At 45.8% G+C, this 22926-nt stretch overlaps 1 protein-coding gene across 5 annotated transcripts in view; it reads left to right on the top strand.

The window, feature by feature from the left end:
* ctso (cathepsin O) overlaps nt 1–22926 on the top strand; it is a 98576-nt gene that overhangs the window by 22709 nt on the left and 52941 nt on the right. For all 5 annotated transcript variants that reach the window (XR_005944579.1, XR_005944580.1, XM_041200777.1 and 2 more), the window contains exons 2-4: nt 7106–7223; nt 8559–8695; nt 12116–12283. Coding sequence is in view for 3 of the 5 variants with exons in the window: in XM_041200777.1 (XP_041056711.1) it covers nt 7106–7223; nt 8559–8695; nt 12116–12283 (423 nt within the window). In the remaining 2 variants the exon portion in view is untranslated. The remainder of the gene's footprint in view (nt 1–7105; nt 7224–8558; nt 8696–12115; nt 12284–22926) is intronic.

Below are 22926 nucleotides of genomic sequence, written 5' to 3' on the forward strand. Positions count from 1 at the left end.
AACCCCCGACCTGACCCACACTGGAGTCCTTGCCCCTGCATCACACTGAAAGCCAGCCAGGAAAACACGACTTGCGAATGCAGAGCACCTCTTCCTCTATGTCCTACGGGCTATGCTCACGAGCACTGCACAAGGTTGTGTGCACTCACCTCAGAGTTCCCCTCAAAGTTCAGGTCGCCAGGTACACACCTTTAAAATGCAGTAGTGAAGCACGGCGTTCTGAAGTCACACCGATGTGAGCGATAAATTTGACGTGGGAGGATGATTCTGGCGAGCAGGGGTTATAATTACATGCCAATGCATTGAAATGGCATTCCCGACGTGTGGCAGTGGGAAATGCGGCAAGCCATTCATGGGTGGAGCGGATGATCACAAACTGATTTCATGACGGCGTAAATCCAATTTTTGGCCCTCTCGCCATATTGTCCACACCCGCCTGCCATGACGCCTGACGCCAACAGGGCCAGAAAATTCCGATCTAAGACTCCTTACTCACCATCCACCTGCAATCAGCCCTCTTTGCTGCTGGGTTATTTTAACTTGAATTACTCACTCCACATGTAAAAAATTACACTCACGTACAAACACATTGTTCATGGGCGGCTTTGGGGAAATACCTTTTAACGGTCCGTGACACATTTATCTTCCTGGAAGAATTTATGTTATGACCTGTATCTGACCTGTAAACGATGTATGTAATTTTCAGTGCTTTTGGTGGCACCTTCATACTGTCACTGGTGGGAAAACAGACAGTTCTGAAGTGTGACCTCTACAGATGAAATAACAACTTGCATTTATAAAGCAAGTTTAACAGGAGAAAACATTTTCAATAGGCCCATGTGCAAAAGGAATAAATGCGATGTGAGGAAAAATCTTTTCACGCAAGGGTGGGTGGAGCCTGGAATAAAGTTCCTGAAAGGATGGTGGAGGCAGGTTTGATTGAGGTATTCAAAAGGGAATTGGATTGCTGCCAGAAAGAGACTATGTGCAAGGTTATGGGGATAAGGTAGAGGAGTGGGATTAGGGGGAATGCTCTTTCAGGGAGCCAGTGCAGACCTGATGGCTGAACGGCCTCCTGCATTGTAAAGATACCGTGATACTGTTACATCCTTTTGATACCGATATTGATCTAACCTTTGAAGTGAGTGTACCATGTTAAATGACACACTTCTGGCAGCTCTGGGAAATTGTAAGCTTCCTGAGCAGACCAGTTGTAAGAGTTTTCAGTTCTGAAACAAACAGTGCAGACTGGATTTCAGTTCTGGGCTGGGAACTTGCCCGCCGGAGCAGTCCGAGGTCCCAACCCCACCTCGCATCAAAGTCACTGACGTGATACATGTTTTAAATGCAGATGAACTGATTGGCCCAGGGGTGAGTTTGGTGCCCAATTGGTGGCCTGGAGGTGGGACATAGAAGTGGAGGGTCCTCTGAAAAGGTGAGTGGCAGCAATGACAGGGCATTCCACTTGCTGTGGAAGTGTCTGCACAGGGAGCCAATCAGGATCAGGCTGGCACTTAGAGGAGCAGACAGGCGTGGGAGACCTCAAGTTTTATGGATGCCTTCCTGAAGCTTTGGCCAAGAGGCGAGGGATACTTTTCCAGGCTGGGAACAAGAACCTTCGAACCACCCCCAGATTGAGTACCCAGAGTGCTTCTAACATTGTCAGACTGAGTGCCCAGTCACATCACTGAGATGTCACCGCCTTCACATATAGGTGAAAATGAGAAAGGGCACCACTGAGGAACAGCACAGCTCATGCCAGTGTCAAACTGAGTGTTCAGGGAAGGCAACCTGCTCATGCATCATTCATCCCTCAGCCTGCATGAGAGGAGAGCTCATGATACCCAGGAGATGGCATGAACAGATGGTGGAGTGCCAGACCTGCACCAACTTGCCACAGCTGGATATTAGAAGAGTGCTATCACAGTAGGCCCTGGGCGATGGCAAGATTGGAAACCAAGAGGGCCGGGGTCATTTGATAGTTCTATTCCCAGGTGAAGGACATGAAAAAGACTGCTGACCCTGCACTGTGGCTTGTCAATTGCTGTCAACTATGGGCTTGATACTAATGCACCCACTGAAGTTTGCATCAACACTTCTTGTGTCTCTCACTGTGCCTGCAGCCAGTGACCCTTGGAGTGGAGCAGCACAGACATCACCAGCCTCCTCACTGGGGTGAGAATCCACAGAGCCAGCAGGGCACATCCCACCACCACACCATTCATCAGAGCAGATACATTCACCTCGGTGGCTCCAAAATCTAGCTTGGAATGGGGAGCACAGGGTGAGCGGCAAGAGGAGGAGAGTGAGGCAGAGTCAGCTGTGGGCAGTCCCTTTGGAGAACAGAAATAGCCATGCTTCACAGGACAATGATGCTGGGCTTCAGGTGTCATGTACAGGAAGGTCATTCTGGAATATCAGTGGCAGATGAGTTCCCTATTGTCAGAGATTCCTGAGTCACTGCAGAGCCTTAACAGTCAGTGAAGGAGTCAGTACAACACATGCTTCATCGTAGCTCAGGGACTTGAGCGCATGAGCTCCTCCATGGGGAGTTACATGCATCATTGGTCTGAGTGGGTGCAGGAGCAGCGTGCTGACTTACACCAAAAGAGTGAGACTCTCTATTGCATTGACTGCTCAGTGTCACTAATGGTGCAGAGATGCTTGTAGTGGGTGCCAGCTGTGTGCCAGCTGGTGGCCTCATCAAGCATTGAAAGGCACCATGAAAGGAGTGAGGCAGTTGAAGAAGCCAATGAAGAGGCCACCCCTCAGGGTCATCCCCATCCCTTGCCTCCTTGGCCCCTCTGACTGCGGAATTATCACTATCCCAATGCCTGCATTGGGCTGCCCCAGCCAGGGTTTTGGCATAACTGCCTGTGGAGGAGTGACTGCCGGTACATCCAAGGTGAAATGGAAGCCATGGACATCTCAGCAGGGGGAGCACCTCATTGGAGTGGGAGTGTGTGCAAGGCAACATGTCATTAGTTGCACTTGATAGACCACCTGGGTGAAATTATCTGTTTCTTTGCTCATTTGATATAGATTGTTCCAATAATATTCATTGGTATTGATTAGTGTGCTGTTTGTTAATGGATTGAGGTGGGGACTAAAAAGGCTGTAGGGGAAGACAGGGAGGCTGAGGGGGTCCAGAGCCTTGTTGCAGGTGTCTGGCATGTGATGTGGGGTGATGGTGACAGTGGAGATGCCATGTTTCATGCCTTTGGCTGACGATAGGATTATCCAGATGTGTGTACTTGTTGAATAATTTATCTCTCTGATAGAAGTTGAGTTTTGCAATCACCTGCCTTAGGCCTGGGAGCGCTCAATTTAAGTGTTGCTGAATCAATGTGGCTCTTTTGGCCATGCCAGCCTGCTGATCACAGTAAGCCCTGGGACGGTGTCAGTACTCTCCCTCCAATGAATGGGCACCGGGCTCCTCTGCAGCACCTCCTTTGCCCGATCTTCTTCCCGGTCCTCTAATGAGAAAGAGTGTTGCATCAGTCTTCATCTTCATCCAGCCCCAGGCCTCTTTATAGTATCACATTGTTCAGTGTGGAGCAGATGACCACAACTATCAACACCCTGGCTGCCTCTTGCTAGAGGTCCCCATCTGATCGGCCAAGGCAACAGAATGCATATTCGACTTGCCCCTGGTCTGCTCAACGGAAATGGCTCTGGTCGTAGTGCCTCTCTGCTGTTGTGTCCGAGTATTGGACGGGAGTCAGCAGCTACATCTTCAGGGGATGACCTTTATCTCCCAACAGCCACTTACTGAATCTGGATGTTGATGGGAAGAGCTGAGGTACCTGAGACATTCACAGGATAAAGGAATCATGACAAATGCCCAGGAACTGGGCACAGAACTACATGTTCCATTTCATGTGGGCATTGAGCAGCTAGACATTCGGTGAGTGGAAGTTTTTTCTGTTCAGGAATCTGGCTGGCTGGTCTATAGGTGCCTTGATGGCTTGTGGGTAAAACAAGTGACTCCCTGGACCTGGAAGAACCCAATGCCCTCTATGCCTATTTGAATCAAAATGGATGTAATCCCCCTACCCTGCAGAATAGGGCATCCGTGACCTGCCTGATGGCATGTTGAGCCGTTAGCTGTGAGATACCAGCCAGGTCTGCAGCTGAGCTGATCCCTGGTATGACCCGGATTCATAAAAATTCCGGGCAATAATGGCCTTGACGGCTATGGGTAAGGGACCACCATGGGGCCCACGAGGCATCAGTTCATTGTGGATCAGAGAGGAAATGTCTGTGACCGAGTGCACAGGTAGATGCAGTCTCATTGGTACTGACATGGTGTCAGTGTTGACCATAAAGCAAGTCTCGGACATCACATGCCTCGATAGCTGCAGCCTATTTTGGCACTGGCTGTCTGTCATTTGAAGCTAGCCTACTTGTGTGTGGTACAGACAGTGTCATTGGGAGTGCTGTCTTCTCCTTGCAGCCCCTCTCTATGCTCCTCTAGCCTCCTGACCAGGAGTATGTCTCTGATGAGGCTCCTCCTTGCTGCTCTGCCAGATGTCAGAGAAGCCATTTCCCATTTCCAGTTCCTGAGCTGCCCAGGTGATGCCAGCAGCCTGATGTCCTTCTCAAGACTCCCACCTCTCACTGTTGAAAAATCCAAAGTATTTCAGCATCAGCGATTGTGACCCTGTGCCTTGATTTGAGCAGCTGAGTCTGATTGTCCGTCTTTTAAATGAGTTGACCGGTGCCTCTATGATCCCTGATGGCTCCTTGCTGTGTACACACCAGGCTCACACTGACGTTTCCCAGACACTGTGTCCCATGCCTAAAGACAGAAAATATGAAACTGGCCCCGCAAGGCCTTTTTAATTAGCTCCACAACTAATGTTATAGCCACCTAACTGGAGCCACATCACATTCCAGTCACCTCCTCCGACTGAACATTGCATTGGGATTCCGAAGGTGGTGGGATCCATTGCCATCCTCTGGGAATGCAATTTTCAAATCACACCGAAACCCGTTCTGGCCCCCAGTAGCAATTGAAAATCCAGCCCGAACTTTCAATTTTAAATCAAATAATTTTAAACCTTGACTTCTGTTCACATTTTTCCCTTCTTGCTCATTCTTCTTTCCAACTTATTTCTTATTTTTTTACTTCTATATTTTTTTCTGAACTAATATACCATATTTTAAATATCTAATTATTTGTTTCACTGTTTGCTTGTTTTCTGGTATATGTGCAACCCACCATATGCTCTGGAGGTATGACACACACCAAAGATTAGATGAAAGCTAGTTCCAAGGGTTGGATTTTCAGCTAATTGAACTCAGAAAGTACACTGTAGACCTGATCACATTCTTCACAATCTTTAGACTTTTCGAATGTAACATTGGCTACTTCACAACATAATTTAAATTGACCCATTGTGACCGAAAAATGTTACCAGTGATATCTTAGCAATGCATGGCCTGGATCTTCCGTGAAGTGGCAATCACCCTTAGATTGCCACTCTGGCCCTACTTTTCTGCACCCCGACGCAGCTCCGCATTTCTGGCCAGGTCTTCCCAGCCCAGCTTTCCCAGAAATGTGGTCCATTGGAGAACTCCATCGCGGCAGAGCTTCAGGGGGATGATTGGACATATCTCCTTTTTACCGGCACTAGCTGCCGTCATGTCCAGTGTGAATGTTACTGAATGGCTGAATGTATGGATGTTAGTGAATGCGCGAGTGGATGAACAAGTGACTGGGTAGGGTGGGTGAGTAAGTGGGTAGGGCGAGTGACTAAGTGGGTAGGGTGGGTGAGTAAGTAGTAAGTGAGTAAGTAGGGTGGCAGGTGGCTGTAGTGGTAGGTGGGTGGGGTGGCAGAGCAGATGCGTAGGATGGTAAGTAGGTAGGCTGGTGGGTGGGTGAGGTGGGTAGGTGAGTCAGGGGGTAGTCAATCACGTCTGGAGTGGTAATGAGGTCATGGGTTAGTCAGGTCAGCTTGGGGGGTGTAATTGGGTGGTGGGGGGTAGTCAGGTCTCCTGTGGGGGGTGGTGTTGTCAGGTGGGGTCAGGGAAGGGTAGTCATGTCAGGGGGGCGTTGGTCAGGAGCATGGCCAGCAGGTCAGGAAGGATTGTTGGGACAGGGTGGTCAGGGAGTTAGTTGGGAGTTTGAGGGGGCAGGCAGGGTGGCAGTGTGAATGAAAGGTTCCTGGATCTGCATTTGAAGTGCTGTAAACTGCAAGACTATGGACCAGGTGCTGGAAAGTGGGATTAAAATCAGCGGTTAGTCTCTTTTTACTCTTTTTGGTTGGCGCAGACACGATGGGCTGAATGTCCTCTTTCTGCAGCATAACTATTCTATGGTTCTATGTGTGCTCAGTTTTGTAGTTACCCAGGAGTTAGGCTAAGACTTTTCTGTCCAACATTTCCTGGATAACTATCCAGGTAAGTACGCCGGAACTGCCCAAAGTCTCCAACTCTAACTCAGAGTCGGAGACTTTTGCGTAGGATCCTGGGAGCAGGGTAGTTGCCCGTCAGAAGTTCAAATGTCTCGGGTAGTTCCCTTAGAGGTCAGTGTATATGGACTTGCGCGGGGTTCCAGTGTGTATCTAGGGTCGTATACCTGCTCTCCGATGACCTGGAGACCAAAAGATCTGGGGCCATGTTTTAAGCATGTCATGCAGAGGGTTGAATTAATTCCTGTTCTTTTCATACATTTTGCATTGTAATTAGTGTTGATTGATTCTATGCTGCCTATTTCAGTTTTGTCAACCTCACTCATTGGAACGGAAACACGATTACTTTGGTTTAGAAACATTATATTTTGATGTATGTTCTTTTTACAGTCAAACAACAGACTATTTAGCATATATATATTAGCATTTCCTTGTTCTGCTAGCAAAACACAATGATCAGTTGTAGATTAAAAACTCATCATGGGTGTCACTAGTATATCCCAATGTTTTGAAATAAGAGAGAATTTTAAAAACCAAAGTTAATCACTTTTGACTTTTTTTTCAAAAGGGGAACAACATTTGTTCAAATTTAGGTAGGTTTATTCCTAGATTTTAAGGAAAAAAGCAGTATTATAAAATTGTTTCATTTTCAAAACTTGATATTGGGAAAAATATAATTTATTTTCCAGGAAAGCATACAGAGACACTACACTATGAATCTTGTTTCTTCAATCTTGCCGAATGAAAGTGGCTCTGCTATTTATGGAATTAACCAGTTTTCTGATATGTCGTCTGAAGTATTCAGAGGTAATGTTTTGTAACATTTCAATACACAGTCAGTCGATTAATATTAAAGCCTATTATTGTGCTTGGGTACAATGTACAGCATTTTGAATAATTAATGTTAAATTTTTAAATATGCGTGGTTTGCAAAAGTTCAAAATAATCACAATTTCAAATTCAAATGCTTCATTGAATATATTTCTTAGATCACACCAAGTGCTGAGGACTGATACATTTTTAGTTCAATGCACTGACTAGTGCATTAGTGAATGGTGTGGCATTGTATGCACATATTCCTAAATCCTCTTGGAATAATATACCAATATAACAATGCCATTGACAAGTTAAGTATCAACAAACTAAATGTCAAGTTAGGATATTATTTCAGCATGTTAGATAGGTTATGATTGATGATTGCACAATACAAAATAGTAATGAACCATTCAGTGCGGTGCCCTAGGCTGATAGTAGAAGCATTAAAGAGGAGCCCAGTTTTGCTGTTCTTGTAGTTTTCCATATTAATAGTTGAAGGTGTGCATTGGCTTCTCTCTGCATATTACCCCTGACAACCTGGAGAAACTGGTCATTTGAGAAATTGTAGGAAGACAACATAGTGAGCATCTTACTGCACTATGTTGTACCAACAGACCACCATGAAAGATTTCCTTCTTGGTTTTGATTTTGGTACAAACAGTGAACTGAGGAAATCTCTGCTCTAAATTCTTCCCATATCATCATCTCTAGTCAATTGCATGTGTTAGGAGAAATACATTCTACATGAGCATGTAGCACTAGGTGGTGCTAGATAACTTTATTCTGTGTTGCTTTCAAGCACTTTTCTTTGCTAGACTGAGCAGACAGTGAATCCAGTTAGAAGCAGCTTTGCTATAGGCACAGAAACTCACAATGAGATAGATATTACCTGTAAGAACTGCAACCTTTCACCTTTTCAGTATTTTCAGTACTGTAGTCTGTAGTGTATACTGACTAAATTATAAACTGAGATCCCTTGATTATTTACAACCAGCCTGAAATCAGAACATATGAGCAGAACTTCAAACAGTGAAGTTCACATTAATGTTCCATGTGCTCATATTATGTTCCTGTGTGTATTTGTATGCAAGTATTAAAGCCTTCTATTTTAAAATAGATCAATGCATTAAAATATAACTGCACAACCAGGTGTGTAGCATATGTTAAAAATCCATACAGAACTTTGCTTTTTGGAAGCATTATTTAATTTCTTTACAGATGATTATGGGCTAATTACTAGGAATTTTGAAATTATATGTTTGCATTTTACTAAAGATTGATATGAAGCAGGAAGGAAAAAATAATATTTTATAATTAAACCTGCAGCAACATATTTAAGTTCAAGATCAGTACAGCTTCCCAAATACACATCTCTTCTCAAGGATGCCAAGAGGCCAGCATTACCATCAAAATTTGACTGGAGGGACAAGAATGTTGTTACACCTGTGCGAAATCAGGAATCTGTAAGTTTCTTATTCTTAAATCTGCTGGAACTGTAGATGGATAAAAAAAATACTAAAAATGATTTATAATGAATAGTTACTTCAGTGATGCTGCCAGCACAGATATTGGACCATTTCTTTGGAGACACTAAAAATACTCTTGTCAGCTCATGCTGTAATATTTTCCAATGTACCAGTTGATATTCTGATCATAATTTTCCAAAATTTTGTGAGTAATGAAAATGTGATGGATTTTTAAAAATGGCAACAAAAAATAAGTCTATTGTAATGATATTATAGGCCAGTTCATCGCACTTTAGTTGGTAGTTAACTATTGTACAATGCAACATTAAATTCTTACACACTCTGGGGAAGTGTAGACCTATCAGGGTCAGTCAACACAGATTTCTAAAGGACTGATTTGCTTGACTAACATAGAATTCTTGTGTAAACATTGAGGATAGGTAAAAGAAATATCGCCCACATGGTTTATCTATTTTTTACTGTCCCTGCCTCTGAACCAGAAGCACTGGGTGTAAATCCCACTGCAGGACTTGATATCCGAGAAAGGTGTATTCATAACATGGCCAAACATATTCAGTATCAACTTGTAAATCCTTCCAACATACAGCAGGCGGTAAGAACAGGTGAGATTCCTGGTCAGCCATGTGATGGAAATCACTATCCATAGCTCCAGGGCACAAACATGCATATAACCGTATATGTTGCCACAGCAAGACTCCTTGGGGGTCCGGTTGACTCGGGGCAGCTGGTGTGGATCAGGTTGGTGCCAACAGTACTGGGTTTGAAACAAAAACAGAATTACCTGGAAAATCTTAGCAGGTCTGGCAGCATCGGCAGGAAAGAAAAGAGTTGACGTTTTGAGTCCAAAGCTTTTGAATTGCAGAATAGACACAACTGGACAGGATAATATTTCCAACTTTTTTTTTTAACTTCTGTAATGTTTCCCATAAAGTATAAAACAACAAATGTGTGTGAAGTTAACCATATAATTTAATTTCCATTGTTCACCACGCTGCCTCTCTCAACTTTTTAGGGACTGACTGACCTTAAAGATATGTTCTCCCCTTTTTGCTGCTTATGGCCATAGGGAGTGTGGGTAGGATGGGGGTAGTGGTCTTACAATTTTTTCACCATTCAATGATTCACTAATAAGCTTATCAATGCAAAGAATGGATTCTTCGTAGATATCTCATAGCGGGGTCAAATGATTAGGAACATTCTAACATTGCTAAGTGTGGATATATGCAGGGAGCACACGAGACAAGTGGGGCAGGGAGGGGGATTATCACTTATTCTGCTAGTGGAAATGGGGTGATAACAACTCAAGAATGGCAGGGAGAATATCCTTATGCCATTACCACTTCCTATCTAGCCATCACTATTGTGAAAGGGGCATATTGTTGGGCAGCTAGAGCAGCCACCCTTTTGCAGCAATATTCCCTTTAAGTATGCAACTTAAGCCCTGTGACATGCATGGGACTCCAATTGCTATTTTATGAAGCAGCTGTGTGGAGTGTGCAGAATGCAGCTCAATCCAGTTTTTTCCAGTAGTACAGCCAAAGAGGAACAACAGATTTAATAAATCATTTTAGTGAGGCCAGGAGAAGCAGAATTGCTCCTTTGGGCTCCACAGGAATAATGTGGGCTGCTGTCACCCTGAACCATCATCTCCAGATCTACCTTGCTGCCAGCTGGGAGAGCCAACATCAGCTCATTCGGTGGAAGTAGATTGTGCGTGCACCAGCTACCATAAGGGGCCCATTTTTGAACTTTGTTTATCTGAATGTGGAGCCCCTCCCTACTTCAGGTTTTAAGTTCACGGGTAGCAGCTGTCCTCCCAGACCACTGTCCCTCCATTACTCCTATCCCTTTATTCTATCCTCCAGTAGAATAAGAGGATATTCCTATTCTTTGACTTACTCAGGCCTCCTTTACCTTACTCCTTTGGCCTGTTTTCCCCTTCAACTTCGTATTCCTACCAAGCCATTGACCCTAACACCCAGACTCTGATTCTGACTCCTGACCTCCAATTTCCCTCTTCCCCCTCCCTTTGACATTCAACCCTGTCATCTGGTCTCTGATCTCATCCTTTTGTCACAACCCCGACCTCTGATCCTCCCTGCCTCACCCCCAGCTTCCATTAAATGGATGCCAGCAGCTCCCTGGGACCATGCCCAAAGGCTTATTCTTAAAAGTTGTTCTTAATTTTTGCTTTCCAAGAACAAAAATATTTTGATGTTGCAACCTTTAAAATAGTCCCAATCAAAAGAGGTGATTGGAAAGAAAAGTTCATTTATTAATAATCCTATTATTATGACTGGTGGTAACATTGGCAACATTCTCAAAATGGATGTGTGTGCTTTTTTAGCATTCCAGCCAGCAAAGCAGTTGTATGAAGATCCAATTGGTATCAGTATATACTGTAGGAGAAAATAAAGAAACCTGTAGAGTGCAGTGTTGTGGTTGCTGATATGATCTTTTTAATCATTAGCAACAGAGTGGTATCTTATAATGGAGATGGTTATTCAGAGTCTTAATGCTATCACATCGTAACTTTTTAAGATTTAAAATTGCACACTGACAGCGAGGTTTGGTATTTCATAAAATCTTACTTCCTCCCTTGAATCTTCTTTTAAATAAATCAGCACTTTGTTATGTTCTGCCCTTTAGAGCCAAATGAATAGAACAATACATTGCATTAATTACTTGCTACAATATGTCTCGTGTACCATTATCTACTAGTTCCTTGCCAATGATTGGTTCTAAATGAATATTTTTGTAATTACATAGCTTAATAGCGTTATTTGTTAAGGAACCATAACACATTCATCATTCTGTTGAATTGCTCCCTTGGCAAATTTAGCTCATCCTGGTGCCAACATCTTCAGTTACGCAGACGAAGTGTGTTCCAGTGAATCATTTATCTGTTATAGCACTTACAGGATTAAACTTTTCAGGTTCCCCTGACTTGCAATGTGTCCAGAAAATCGGGTTGTTTTCCCGAAGATTTCCAATTCCCAAAGTAAGACAAAATAATTTCTAAGTCTTATTTGGATAAAATAAAGTGCTGCCCCTTTCCTTTAAAGGCTGCTGGAGGGACAAGGTAGTGATTCAGCCTTCTTGTGTGAATATGTTGATTTACCAATAATGATTTGAAAATCCTAAAGGTTTTCAGGTGCCAGCTGTTTTTTGTTTCTTTGACATCCTTGATGCCAGAAAAGGTGAAAGGTCACTTACAAGGTCTGTCAAAGCATTGTTGATAATTATAATAAGCCTTATTGAAACTTTCGGCATATATATTTTATTATATATAATTATTTTTAAAATGTAATTTCACAGGTCTGCCAAATGCGAATTCTTGGGAGTAAACTGGGTTATGCAATTGTCAGACTAATTTCTGCTTATTTTGTGTTGTAGTGTGGTGGATGTTGGGCATTCAGTGTTGTGGAGAGTATTGAATCTTCATGTGCAATCAAATGGGGGCAACTGGAGTTGCTGAGTGCACAAGAGGTTATAGATTGTTCTTACATGGATGCTGGTTGCAAAGGTGGCTCACCTATCAGTGCACTGATGTGGCTAAATCAGGTTAGTAATTTTTTTTGGTAAACTGCCAGTGTTTATTTGCCAGTGATATCATAGCAGTACCTTTATAGAATATGAAAATTACAAGCAAGAAAAGACCAAAACAAAAACAAAAGTACCTAGAAAAACTCAGGTTTGGCAGCATCTGTGGAGAGGAGCACAGTTAATGTTTCGAGTCCGCAGAACTAAGGAAAAATAGAAAAGGGGTGAAATATAAGTTGGTTTAAGTGGGGGGTTGGGACAAGGAGAGCTGGATAGAGGGCCAGTGATAGGTGGAGATAACCAAAAGATGTCAAAGACAAAAGGACAAAGAGGTGTTGAAGGTGGTGATATTATCTAAACGAATGTGCTAATTAAGGGTAGAAAGCAGGACGAGCAAGTTACAGATAGCTCTAGTGGGGGTGGGGTGGGTGAAGGAATCGAAAAAGGCTAAAAGGTAGAGATAAAACAATGGATGGAAATACATTTTAAAATAATGGAAATAGCTGGGAAAAGAAAAATTATATAAATTATTGGAAAAAAACAAAAAGGAGGGGGAAAATCAGAAAGGGGTTGGGGATGGAGGAAAGAGTTCATGATCAATATTCAGTCCGGAAGGCTGTAAAGTGTCTAGTCGGAAGATGAGGTGCTGTTCCTCCTGTTTGTGTTGAGCTTCACTGGAATAATGCAGCAAGCCAAGGACAGATATGTGGACAAGAGAGCAGGGTGGAGTGTTAAAATGGCAAGCGACAGAGAGGTCTGGGTAATACTTGCCGACAGACCGAAGGTGTTCTGCAAAGCGGTCACCCAGCCTGCGTTTGGTCTCTCCAGTGTAGAGGAAACCGCATTGGGAGCAACGAATGCAGTAGACTAAATTGAGGGAAGTGCAAGTGAAATGCTGCTTCACTTGAAGGGAGTGTTTGGGCCCTTGGATGGTGAGGAGAGGGGAAGTAAAGGGACAGGTGTTACATCTTCTGCGGTTGCAGAAGAAGGAGGACATGTCAGAGGAACTGTTTTTAAAAGTGGCATCGTCAGAACAGATGTGACGGAGGTGAATGAACTGAGAGAATGGGATGGAGTCCTTACAGAAAGCGGGGTGAGAGGAGCTGTAGTCGAGGTGGTTGTGGGAGTCGGTAGGCTTGTAATGGGAAGGTGCTGTGGGAGGGGGTTGAGGTGTAGGGGGGTGATGCAGGAGTGGAGCAGGGTGTCACTGAGGGAACAATCCCTACGGAATGCCGCTGTGGGGGTAAAGGGAAGATGTGTTTGATGGTGGCATCATGCTGGAGTTGGTGGAAACGGTGGAGGATGATCCGTTGAATGCGGAGGCTGGTGGCGTGATAAGTGAGGACAAGGGGGACTCTATCATGTTTCTGGGAGGGAGAAGAAGGCGTGAGGGCAGATGCGCGGGAGATGGGCCGGACACGGTTGAGGGCCCTGTCAACCACCGTGGGTGGAAAACCTCGGTTAAAGAAGAAGGAGGACATGTCAGAGGAACTGTTTTTAAAAGTGGCATCGTCAGAAGAGATGTGACGGAGGTGAAGGAACTGAGAGAATGGGATGGAGTCCTTACAGAAAGCGGGGTGAGAGGAGCTGTAGTCGAGGTGGTTGTGGGAGTCGGTGGGCTTGTAATGGATATTGGTGGACAGTCTATCACCAGAAATTGAGACAGAGAGGTCAAGGAAGGGAAGGGAAGTGTTAGAGATGGACTATGTGAAAATGATGGAGGGGTGGAAATTGGAAACAAAATTAATAAATTTTTCCAGGTCCAGACTAGAGCAAGAATCAGCACCGAAGTAATCATCGATGTACCGGAGAAAGAGTTGTGGGAGGGGGCCGGAGTAGGACTGGAACAAGGAATGTTCCACATACCGCATAAAGAGACAGGCATAGCTGGGGTCCATGTGGGTACCCATAGCCACACCTTTTATTTGGAGGAAGTGAGAGGAGTTTAAGGAGAAATTGTTCAGCCAGACGGAGGAGAGTAGTGGTGGATGGGGATTGTTCGGGCCTCTGTTCGAGGAAGAAGTGGAGAACCATCAGACCATCCTGGTGGGGGATGGAGGTGTAGAGGGATTGGACGTCCAAGGTAAAGAGGAGGCAGTTGGGGCCAGGGAACTGGAAATTGTTGATGTGATGTAGGGTGTCAGAGGAATCACGGATGTAGGTGGGAAGAGACTGGACAATGGGAGAGAGAATGGAGTCAAGATAGTTTTGTTTTTGTTTTTGTTTTGGATTTCCGGCATCCGCAGTTTTTTGCTTTTAAGAAAAGACCAGTTGGTCTATTACGCCCACTGCACATTCATGTTAGTTGGAGCATTTTGACTAAACACTTCCTAATCCCTCCTTCCTGCACTCAAAGGCATATAATCACCTGGGAGAAGTGATGAAACAGACAGAAGCCCAAGGCCAAAAAGCAAAAAAAAACTCTCCTCTCTGACCTTCTGCAGTGATCATACTGACCATGGTTATGTTCATCCGTTTAACTTTTCTAAACTGCAATCTGTGCCCCAGACAAGAACCAGTCCATTTCCCTCTTGCAGGCATGAACAAAGTCAGCACGCACACCACCAGCCAGCAGTGCATTCCACAGGGTCACTACTTTCTGGGAAAAGAACAATAACATCCATTCCTAATCTTACATCATTTAAATGCACATTGCCTGGTCCTTTGCAGTTGCAAACTGAGATGATCTATCAATATGTACACAACCAGCCTTTTCATTATTTTATATATCCCTATTAGGTCACCTCTGATTTGGTTAAAACTTCACAGTCAAATTGGTCCACAACAATTTAACTAACTGCTTTAGACATAATATATGACCACAGTAAATTAAGATCAGCAGTACTTGAAATGTCTAGAAATCCATGCATTTTTTGGTCTTGTTTAACCTTTTCAGCAGTTTCCATGGCTTGTGTTTGGTAACCCTTTTTTATGCGCAAGGCCTATAATCTCTTGGCAAGCCATCAGGTGGTCTGAGTACCTCCTGTCTTTGCCTCTCCACAGCAGTGAGACCACACTGAGATTTTTCAAACCTGTTTTTTTGCTTCTCCAACTTCCTAAACTACCTTAAAAAAATCTTATTTAATATATGTAATTTGTGTTTGAATCCCCAGCAGTGTATAAATTTGCATTTAGAGACTTAAACGGGCATAGATATGTAAGTAGTACAATTTGTTTATGGTGCATTGCTACAAAAAGTATTCTGAGTGAAGTGAGATGCATTTACCATACCATTACCCAAAGTTGTATAATATACTGAAGGTGTACAGAGATGGAAAGGTTTACTGTTTCTCGAATTCATGTAACATTTGTTGTCACAGTCCTGAAAATGATGTACCTTATCCCTTTTTTTGAAGAAGAAAAAAAACTAAATTTACTACTGGAGTACAAGAGCACATAAAATAGGAGCATGAGTAGACCACACGGCCCATCGAACCTGCTCCACCATTCAATATGATCATGGTTGACCTTGGGTTTCAACTCTATTTTCCCATCTGCTCCCCATATCCCTTAATTCCCTGAGAGGCCAAATATGTCTATCTCAGCCTTAAATGTATTCAACGATGAAACATCCACACTCCTCCGGGGTGGAGAATTCTAAAGATTCACAACCTTTTGAGTGAAGTAATTTCTCCTCATCTCAGTCTTAAATGATCAGCCCCTTGTCCTGAAACTGTGCCCCCTTACTTTAAATTTCAAGACCAACGGAAACAATCTCTCAAGTGTTCATCCTATCAAGCCCCTTAAGAATCTTCTATGTTTCAATGAGATTGCCTCTCATTCTTCTAAACTCCAGAGAATATAACCCCAATTTCCTCAGACTCTTAGCATAGGACAATCCCTTCATCCCAGGGGCCAATTTATTGAACCTCGTTGTACCACCTCCAATGCAAGTATATCCTTTCTTAAATGTAGAGACCAATAATGCACACACTACTCCAGATGTGGGCTCACCAGAACCCCGTACAATTGTAGCAGAACTTCTTTATCCCTGTACTCCAACCCTCTTGCAATAAAGGCTAACATGCCAATTGTATAGAAAATCCTGCTAATTACTGTACACTAAATAAGAATGTAACAACCTCTGATTGTTTTGTGAAATTCCTTATTGCTGTTTATCTAGCACTGCAGCGGGAAGAAAGTGCTTTTGAGTAGGTGAGGTTTGAAATTATATTACTCCTTGCATGGCCTCTTGACATCCGAAAGCACCTTACAATTAATGATGTGCTTTTGAAATGTAGTCAAATCCAGGAAACAATTCGGGTTTGAGCAGCAGGGAGCCTGAAAACAGTGATGTAATAATGATCAGCAATATCTGTTCTTCATTGCTCTTGGTTGAGGGATATATGTTGACCAGAACACTAGAGAAAATTCACATGTTTTTTGAAATAGTGCCATGAAACTTTTATGCTCACGAGAGAGAACAGATAGGCCTCAGTTTAAAGTCTCATCTGAAAGATAGCACCTCCAACAGAGTCAGCCTAAATTTTGTGATCAGTGGCAGAATCTTCCTTTCTGAATCAAAGTTTGGTAGCAGGCGTGGAAGTGGGAGTGATTTTCACTGTAAGGTGGGACAGCTGACCATGTATGATCCTGTGCTGTTCAGCTCATTACATGTGCATCCACAAGGAGCTCGCCAATTGTTGCATCAGGGGCAGGCAGGAAGTTGTCATCCTCACCATTACTTCATGGAGTTGAAGGTCTGGACGTCATGTTTAAAGGCACATAGACAGCCATTCTCTCACTGCAAGCCAGGAGCATCAGTCTGGGTTACTTCCAAGATTCTGCTGAGACCAAAATGTCCCAATAGAAGACAACTTGTGGCCGCATGGTTCAGCAAAGCCTCCCCGCATACTATCCTCCAGGCTGTCTAGGAAAGGCAGGAAGTGCTGTTTCCCAGGGATGGCAGCAGGAGTTGGTTAAAACCCTCCCAGCAGCACTAGCAAAACTGCAAGGAACTCAGTCCCAGCTCAGTTCTGAAGAAGAGTCATACGGACTTGAAACGTTAACTCTGTCTTTCCACAGATGCTGTCAGACCTGCTGAGTTTTTACAGCAATTTTTGTTTTTGTTGTTTATGCCTTTATCTCTTGCCTTGTCTCTAGTCTTTGGTTTACCACATCTTTCCAAATTTATTCCCTTTCCCCCACTATTTAGTTTGAACCTTCTGTACTTCCCTAGTTATGTGACCTTTTTAGAACACTGGTCCCAGCATGGTTCAGGTGTAGACCGTCCCAACGGTACAGATCCCACTTTCCCCAGTACTGGTGCCAGTGCCCTGCCAACCGGAACCCATTTCTCCCATACCAGTCTTTGAGTCATGCGTTATTTTAATTTGATTTACCCTATGTCAATTTGCATGCGGCTCAGGTAATAAACCTTTTGAGATTCTGCTTATTGATTTAGTGCCTAGCTCCTTATACACTCTATGCAGGACCTCTCCTAATTTTACCTATGTCGTTGGTACCTAATTGGACCACGACAGCTGGATCCTCTCCCTCCCACTGCAGGTTCCTCTCCAGCCCTGAGCTGGTCTCCCAAACCCTGGCACTGGGCAGGCAATGTAGCCGTCTGGACCCATGCTCTTTGCTGTGTCAGTATCTATCCCCCTGAGCATGCTGTCTCCTATCACTACTACATTGCTCTTTGCTCCCTCCACTTGGATGGCATCCTTCACCATGGAGCCATGGTCTGTCCGCTCATCCACCTTGCAGATCTTCTCCTCATCCACACAGGTAATAAGCACCTGTTAGACAAAGTCAGGGGCTGAGGCTCCTCCACCACTACATGCTGGCTCCCCCGAGCTCCTGACTTGCAGTCATATCCTCCTGTCCCTGACAATTGACCAACTCTAAAGTTCTGCTAAACTGAAGGGGAGTGACTGCACCCTGGAACAAAGTGTCCAGGTAACTCTCGCCCTCCCTGATGCCCTGCAATGTCTGCAACTCAGACTCCAGCTCAGCAACGCGAAGCTGAAATTGCCTAAGCTGCAGACACTTTCTGTAGATATGGTTGTCTGGAATTGCAGTGCATTCCACAGATTCCCATGTGCTGTAGTCACGGCACACCACCAGCTCTGCCATTTTTGGCCAACCTTAGTTATGTAATTAGTCAATTAGTTAATCAATTACACAGGTCAAGTAATAGAAAGTTGCACTCACCTAACTTGGACAAAAGGACACTCATCGATGCTGGAGTCTGAAAAAAATAGAAAGAGGGGCACCGTTTTGCACCTCTGCACCACGTTGCCACCTGAACCAAATTCCCAACTGCTCACTCTGTCTCACTCTGGCGTAGTTTTGTGCCCTTTCTACCGCAGACCTGCACTCCGTCACTCCAGCCATGGGTGCAAAGCAGCTGGGGCTAGGCGCAAGGAGGAACGGGGCATCTCGACCTCCCTCCAGGTGCCACTTTTCCTCAAGGACACAGGGAAGTGCCATTGGGCACCCACAGGGACGAGGAACACCAGCCATGCACCCGAGGGCTTCAGCCTAGGACACTAAAATGTGTGCCCTGCCACTCCACCACCCCTCTACCAGTGACCCCATCGCCTCCAGCAAGTCAGGCTGACGAGGGTGCACCTACAGCTGAGCAAGAAACCTTTAGCAGGCCTGGGCCCTCAAGGCCTTTGGCCACCAGAAGATGTCCACTGAATTCATTGGAGTCAACATGGCATAGCAGTCAGCAGGCTACCTCCAACTCAGCTGTAGATCTCGGGGCTGTACATCGACATCGGGTGGAATTTGCCCGCTGGCATCGGGTATATTTGGCAGCATGAGCGAACAATATGGAGAGAAGGCCAAAAATTGGTTTCACGACGTTGTGCAATCAGTTTGCAGTCATCCTTTCTGCTGGTCAATGGCGGGCTGTGTAACCCGCCATTAGGCGTTGGGAACTTCATTGTAATACATCTGCATATCATTATAAGCCCAGCTCACCAGAATCATCCCCCCACGCTGGAACATCCGAACATCAGCAGGAAAACACACTGGTGCAGAACACGCCTTAACAAGTGTGATGTACAGAAGTCGGGACATACCGCCAGGGCTTTGCTCACATCGCGGACATCCGAAGAGCAGTAGATGCTGGACCTGACAGCCACAGGGCCCTGGAGGATCACCCATGGCATGCTGAGTGGATTCTCATGGACATAGCTCCACTGCAAAACAGCTCATGGAAGGTGGAAAGTCACCTTTGAGGGTCTGCTCACAATGCATGATGGTCAAGGGGGTGGAGAGGAAGGTCCAGCTGTGTTTGGGAGAGAAAGGTCTTGGATCGACTGGGCAAACAAGGTATGTCGGGGGTGGGTGTGAGGTTGGGAGAGGGGAACGAAGGTGTCGGGGGTAAGGTTAGGTGGGGCCAGTACGGGGAGAGGTGGGGGTCATTGGAGAGAAAATGGTAATTGGGGAGGTAGGTGTAAGGGGTGGATGATGTAAGGGAAGGGGTTCAGAGGGGGGAAGGAAGCAGCCCGGAGAGAGGGAAGGAGTCCGCAGAGGAGAAGAAGCATGGGTGGGGAAAGGAGTCTGGGGGAAGGAAGGAGTACAGGGGAGGAAAGAGTCCAGAGAGGAGAAAAAGTATGGGTTCAGGAAGGTGGTGGAAGGAGTCAGGAAGGGGGAAGGACTAAGGGGGAGAGGGGAGTCTGGGAGTGGGGGAACAGAGTTCCAAAGGGGGGAGGATTTTGGGGGGAGGGGATGTCCAGGTGTCCTTGCAAGGGAAGGGTCTGTTGAGTTGATGACTGCCTCCTGGGGAGCGAACTGATGATGGGTGTGGTAGGAGGGCATAGTGAGGCGGTAGGGTGGGAGGGTGAGGGTGCGATGATATTGGTAGAAGGGACAGCAAGGGTAGTTGGTGGGGACTTGGAGGCAGACACGGACGCTGGAGGGTAGGAAGAAGTTCGAGGAGGTTAATGTGGACGGGGGTGGGATTTTCGGGAAGGAAGTGAAAGTGCACGTTCACCTGGACATCCCTCGAAAGAAAAGGGCTGTGGCTGGGAAGTGACAGTGGGGAGATGGAAGGTGATGCCAGCAAGGTCAACGGTGATGGGGGGAAGGACATGGGTGACTGGAGGAGGGGAAAGGATGGGGAGCCTCAAGAAAATCTGTAGCAATATCATGCTTGTTAAACTGAAAGTGAAATGAGAGTCGTGGTGGGGGAGATCAGGTGCTGCATGGGAATGTGATCAGTGGATGGGCGGAGATGCAGCTCAGCTGAAAAACTGGAAGTGAATCCCTGCAGGCAGCACTGAAAATGCTCAGGATATTGAGGTGAGTGTGATGGAGGAAGGGTCCGCGTGTGTGTGGGAGACTGCTTGCATGGGGCTCCGAAAGGCCCTGCCACACACACACGTCTCACTCCAGAATCACTCATGGGCCGGCTGTGTGCAGCTGGACTGCTAGTGGGGAACAATACAGTGGGAGGACTCACAAAGCCTGTCAATGAAGCTGAAAGACACAATTACACATTATTCAGTAAATGTGAATATATTTTCAGGTTGTAAAGTGACAAAATGTGTAACCCGTGCAACGAACTGTGACCAGAATTTCTTAACTTTTGAAAGCCTTAGACTTCAGGTGCTACCCTGACATCCGCAGAAGGAGTGGAGACAGCCTGTACTATGGATGGCCCTAATATAAAAACAGAAAATGCTAGAAAATCTCAGCAGGTCTGGCAGCATCTGTGAAGACAGAAACCGAGTTAAAGTTTCGAGTCTGTATTACTCTTCTTCAGAAGTAGGTGCCCCAGATGATCCAGAAGTACTTCACACAGAATTTTGCTTTTATCAATGGTTGGCCCTGTTGCCTCTGATGCCTTCTGTGTGGGACCTCCTGAAAGGCCGAAGCTTTTGGGGCCCCGGCTTGCTTTGGCTGTCCTCCTGTGGGCCAGCTGCTCCCTCTGCAGTGACAGAGGGCGAGATTGAGGGGGTCACAGGCAAAGGGGACTCGGAGGGAGATGACAGCCACTGAGATTCCTGAGTGGATGACCCAGGGATGACCAGCTGCCACTTCTCCTCCCTTCAGGCACCCGAGGGCCCTGGCCTGACTCTTTGAGGGGAAGGAGTACCTCGGGGGATGTTGAGGCGCCCCATTTCCCCCTCGCATTGCCACTGCAGGAAGTCACCAATGGCTGCCGCGATGGAGTGTCATTCTGTGCGCATCTCCGCGTTCTTCTAGACCAGGGTCTCTATGATGTCTGCTAGCTAGCCTCCATATACGCACATGTGGGCAACTCTTCATCAGAGAACAGGTGGACACACCCCTTTGACTCGCGTGCCACTCTGTTGAGGACTTCCAACGTTCCTGCATGATGTTGCCATGCCTTCTGCTGACTCTCCACAATGAGTTGGAAGGCCAAATCCAGAGGCTCATCATTTGACTTGACAAATGCCTCTTCCCCAACAGTCCTCTGAGTGCCAGGGAGCTCGGCCGAACCTGCCTCCTCCTGCTGTGGACATATGTCCGTGCGGTGATCACCAGATTGTGAACCTGAGCCTGCTCGAGATCTAGGTCCCACCAAGGTGTGTGTCTCTGAGCTGGTGGAGGGTATGGGTAAGTGCTGTGATGGGTCTTCCAGACTGCTTATTTCCAGCTCTTCAATGGAGGAGATGTCCTCTTGGCTGGAGCTGAGGATCTGGATGGAGCTGAGGGACTGTCTGGTTGAGGGTGTCGGTCGCTTGTCAGAGCTGCCTGTTAACCATAGAGATAATTAGCGCATAGCAGCAGAGTCAAAAGCAGGAGAGAGAGCACTAACAGTTGCGTTGAGAGAGAAATGATATTGTGCAGGATTGTCAGGTGGATGTTTGCCACTGACCTCACTGTCGCCGGAGGCAGGGTCCATGGTCCTTACCAGTCAGCACGATGGCACGCCCCTCAAAGTGAGTGAGGGGCTAAAGTGGGCCACTCCACCCCCATTCTGGGACCTCTCCCTGCTGCTGTTAGTTAGCTTCTCCTGCATGAAAACAGATGGAGAAAGTGTGAGCAAGACACATGGCACTGCATGGACTGTTTGTGTGGTGAGCGGATCCATGGATGGGATGATGATGTGAGCTCAAGAGGATATGAGCCTGATGGAGATATGAGGGTTTGTGTGTGAGAGTTAGTGGTGTTGTCCCTTGAGGCGTGAGATCCTTGAGATTCTTGTGGATGTGTGATGGGTTTCTGAGTGTGAGAGTTGAGAGTGATGAGAAATGTGAGTTACCCTGGTGGAATAGATGAGACCATTCATCCTTTTGCGGCACTGGGTGGCTGACCTCTTTAGCAGGGTATTGGCGCTGACTGCCACTGCCACTGCCTCTCATGCTGGATTAATGATGTTGCTGCTCCTCCTGCTGCCAGAGTGGGAGTAGAGGACATCACAGCTGGCCTCAAAACTGTGCCAACAAATTCTCTTGAGTTTCAAACTTTTATCCCTAATTCTGACTGTTCCTCTTTCCTTATTAGAAAATAGTCCAAACCAGCCCATTTCATTGGCTATGGGTGAGGATTACCTGGAGTCGCCCCCATCTCTATAGAGTCATGTAGATTGAAGACAAATGCCCATCCCTTCTTCCCTGGGCCCAGGTGTTACACTCCATTGTGAACAAAAGTCCAAAAGGTGCTCGAGGGACACATCATCAAATTGGGGGGCTGCAGTCTTCTTGCCTTTTGGGACCATGTCTTTTTTGCAGCAG

The sequence above is a fragment of the Carcharodon carcharias genome, chromosome 1 (assembly GCF_017639515.1).
Source record: "Carcharodon carcharias isolate sCarCar2 chromosome 1, sCarCar2.pri, whole genome shotgun sequence".
Lineage (NCBI taxonomy): Eukaryota > Metazoa > Chordata > Chondrichthyes > Lamniformes > Lamnidae > Carcharodon > Carcharodon carcharias.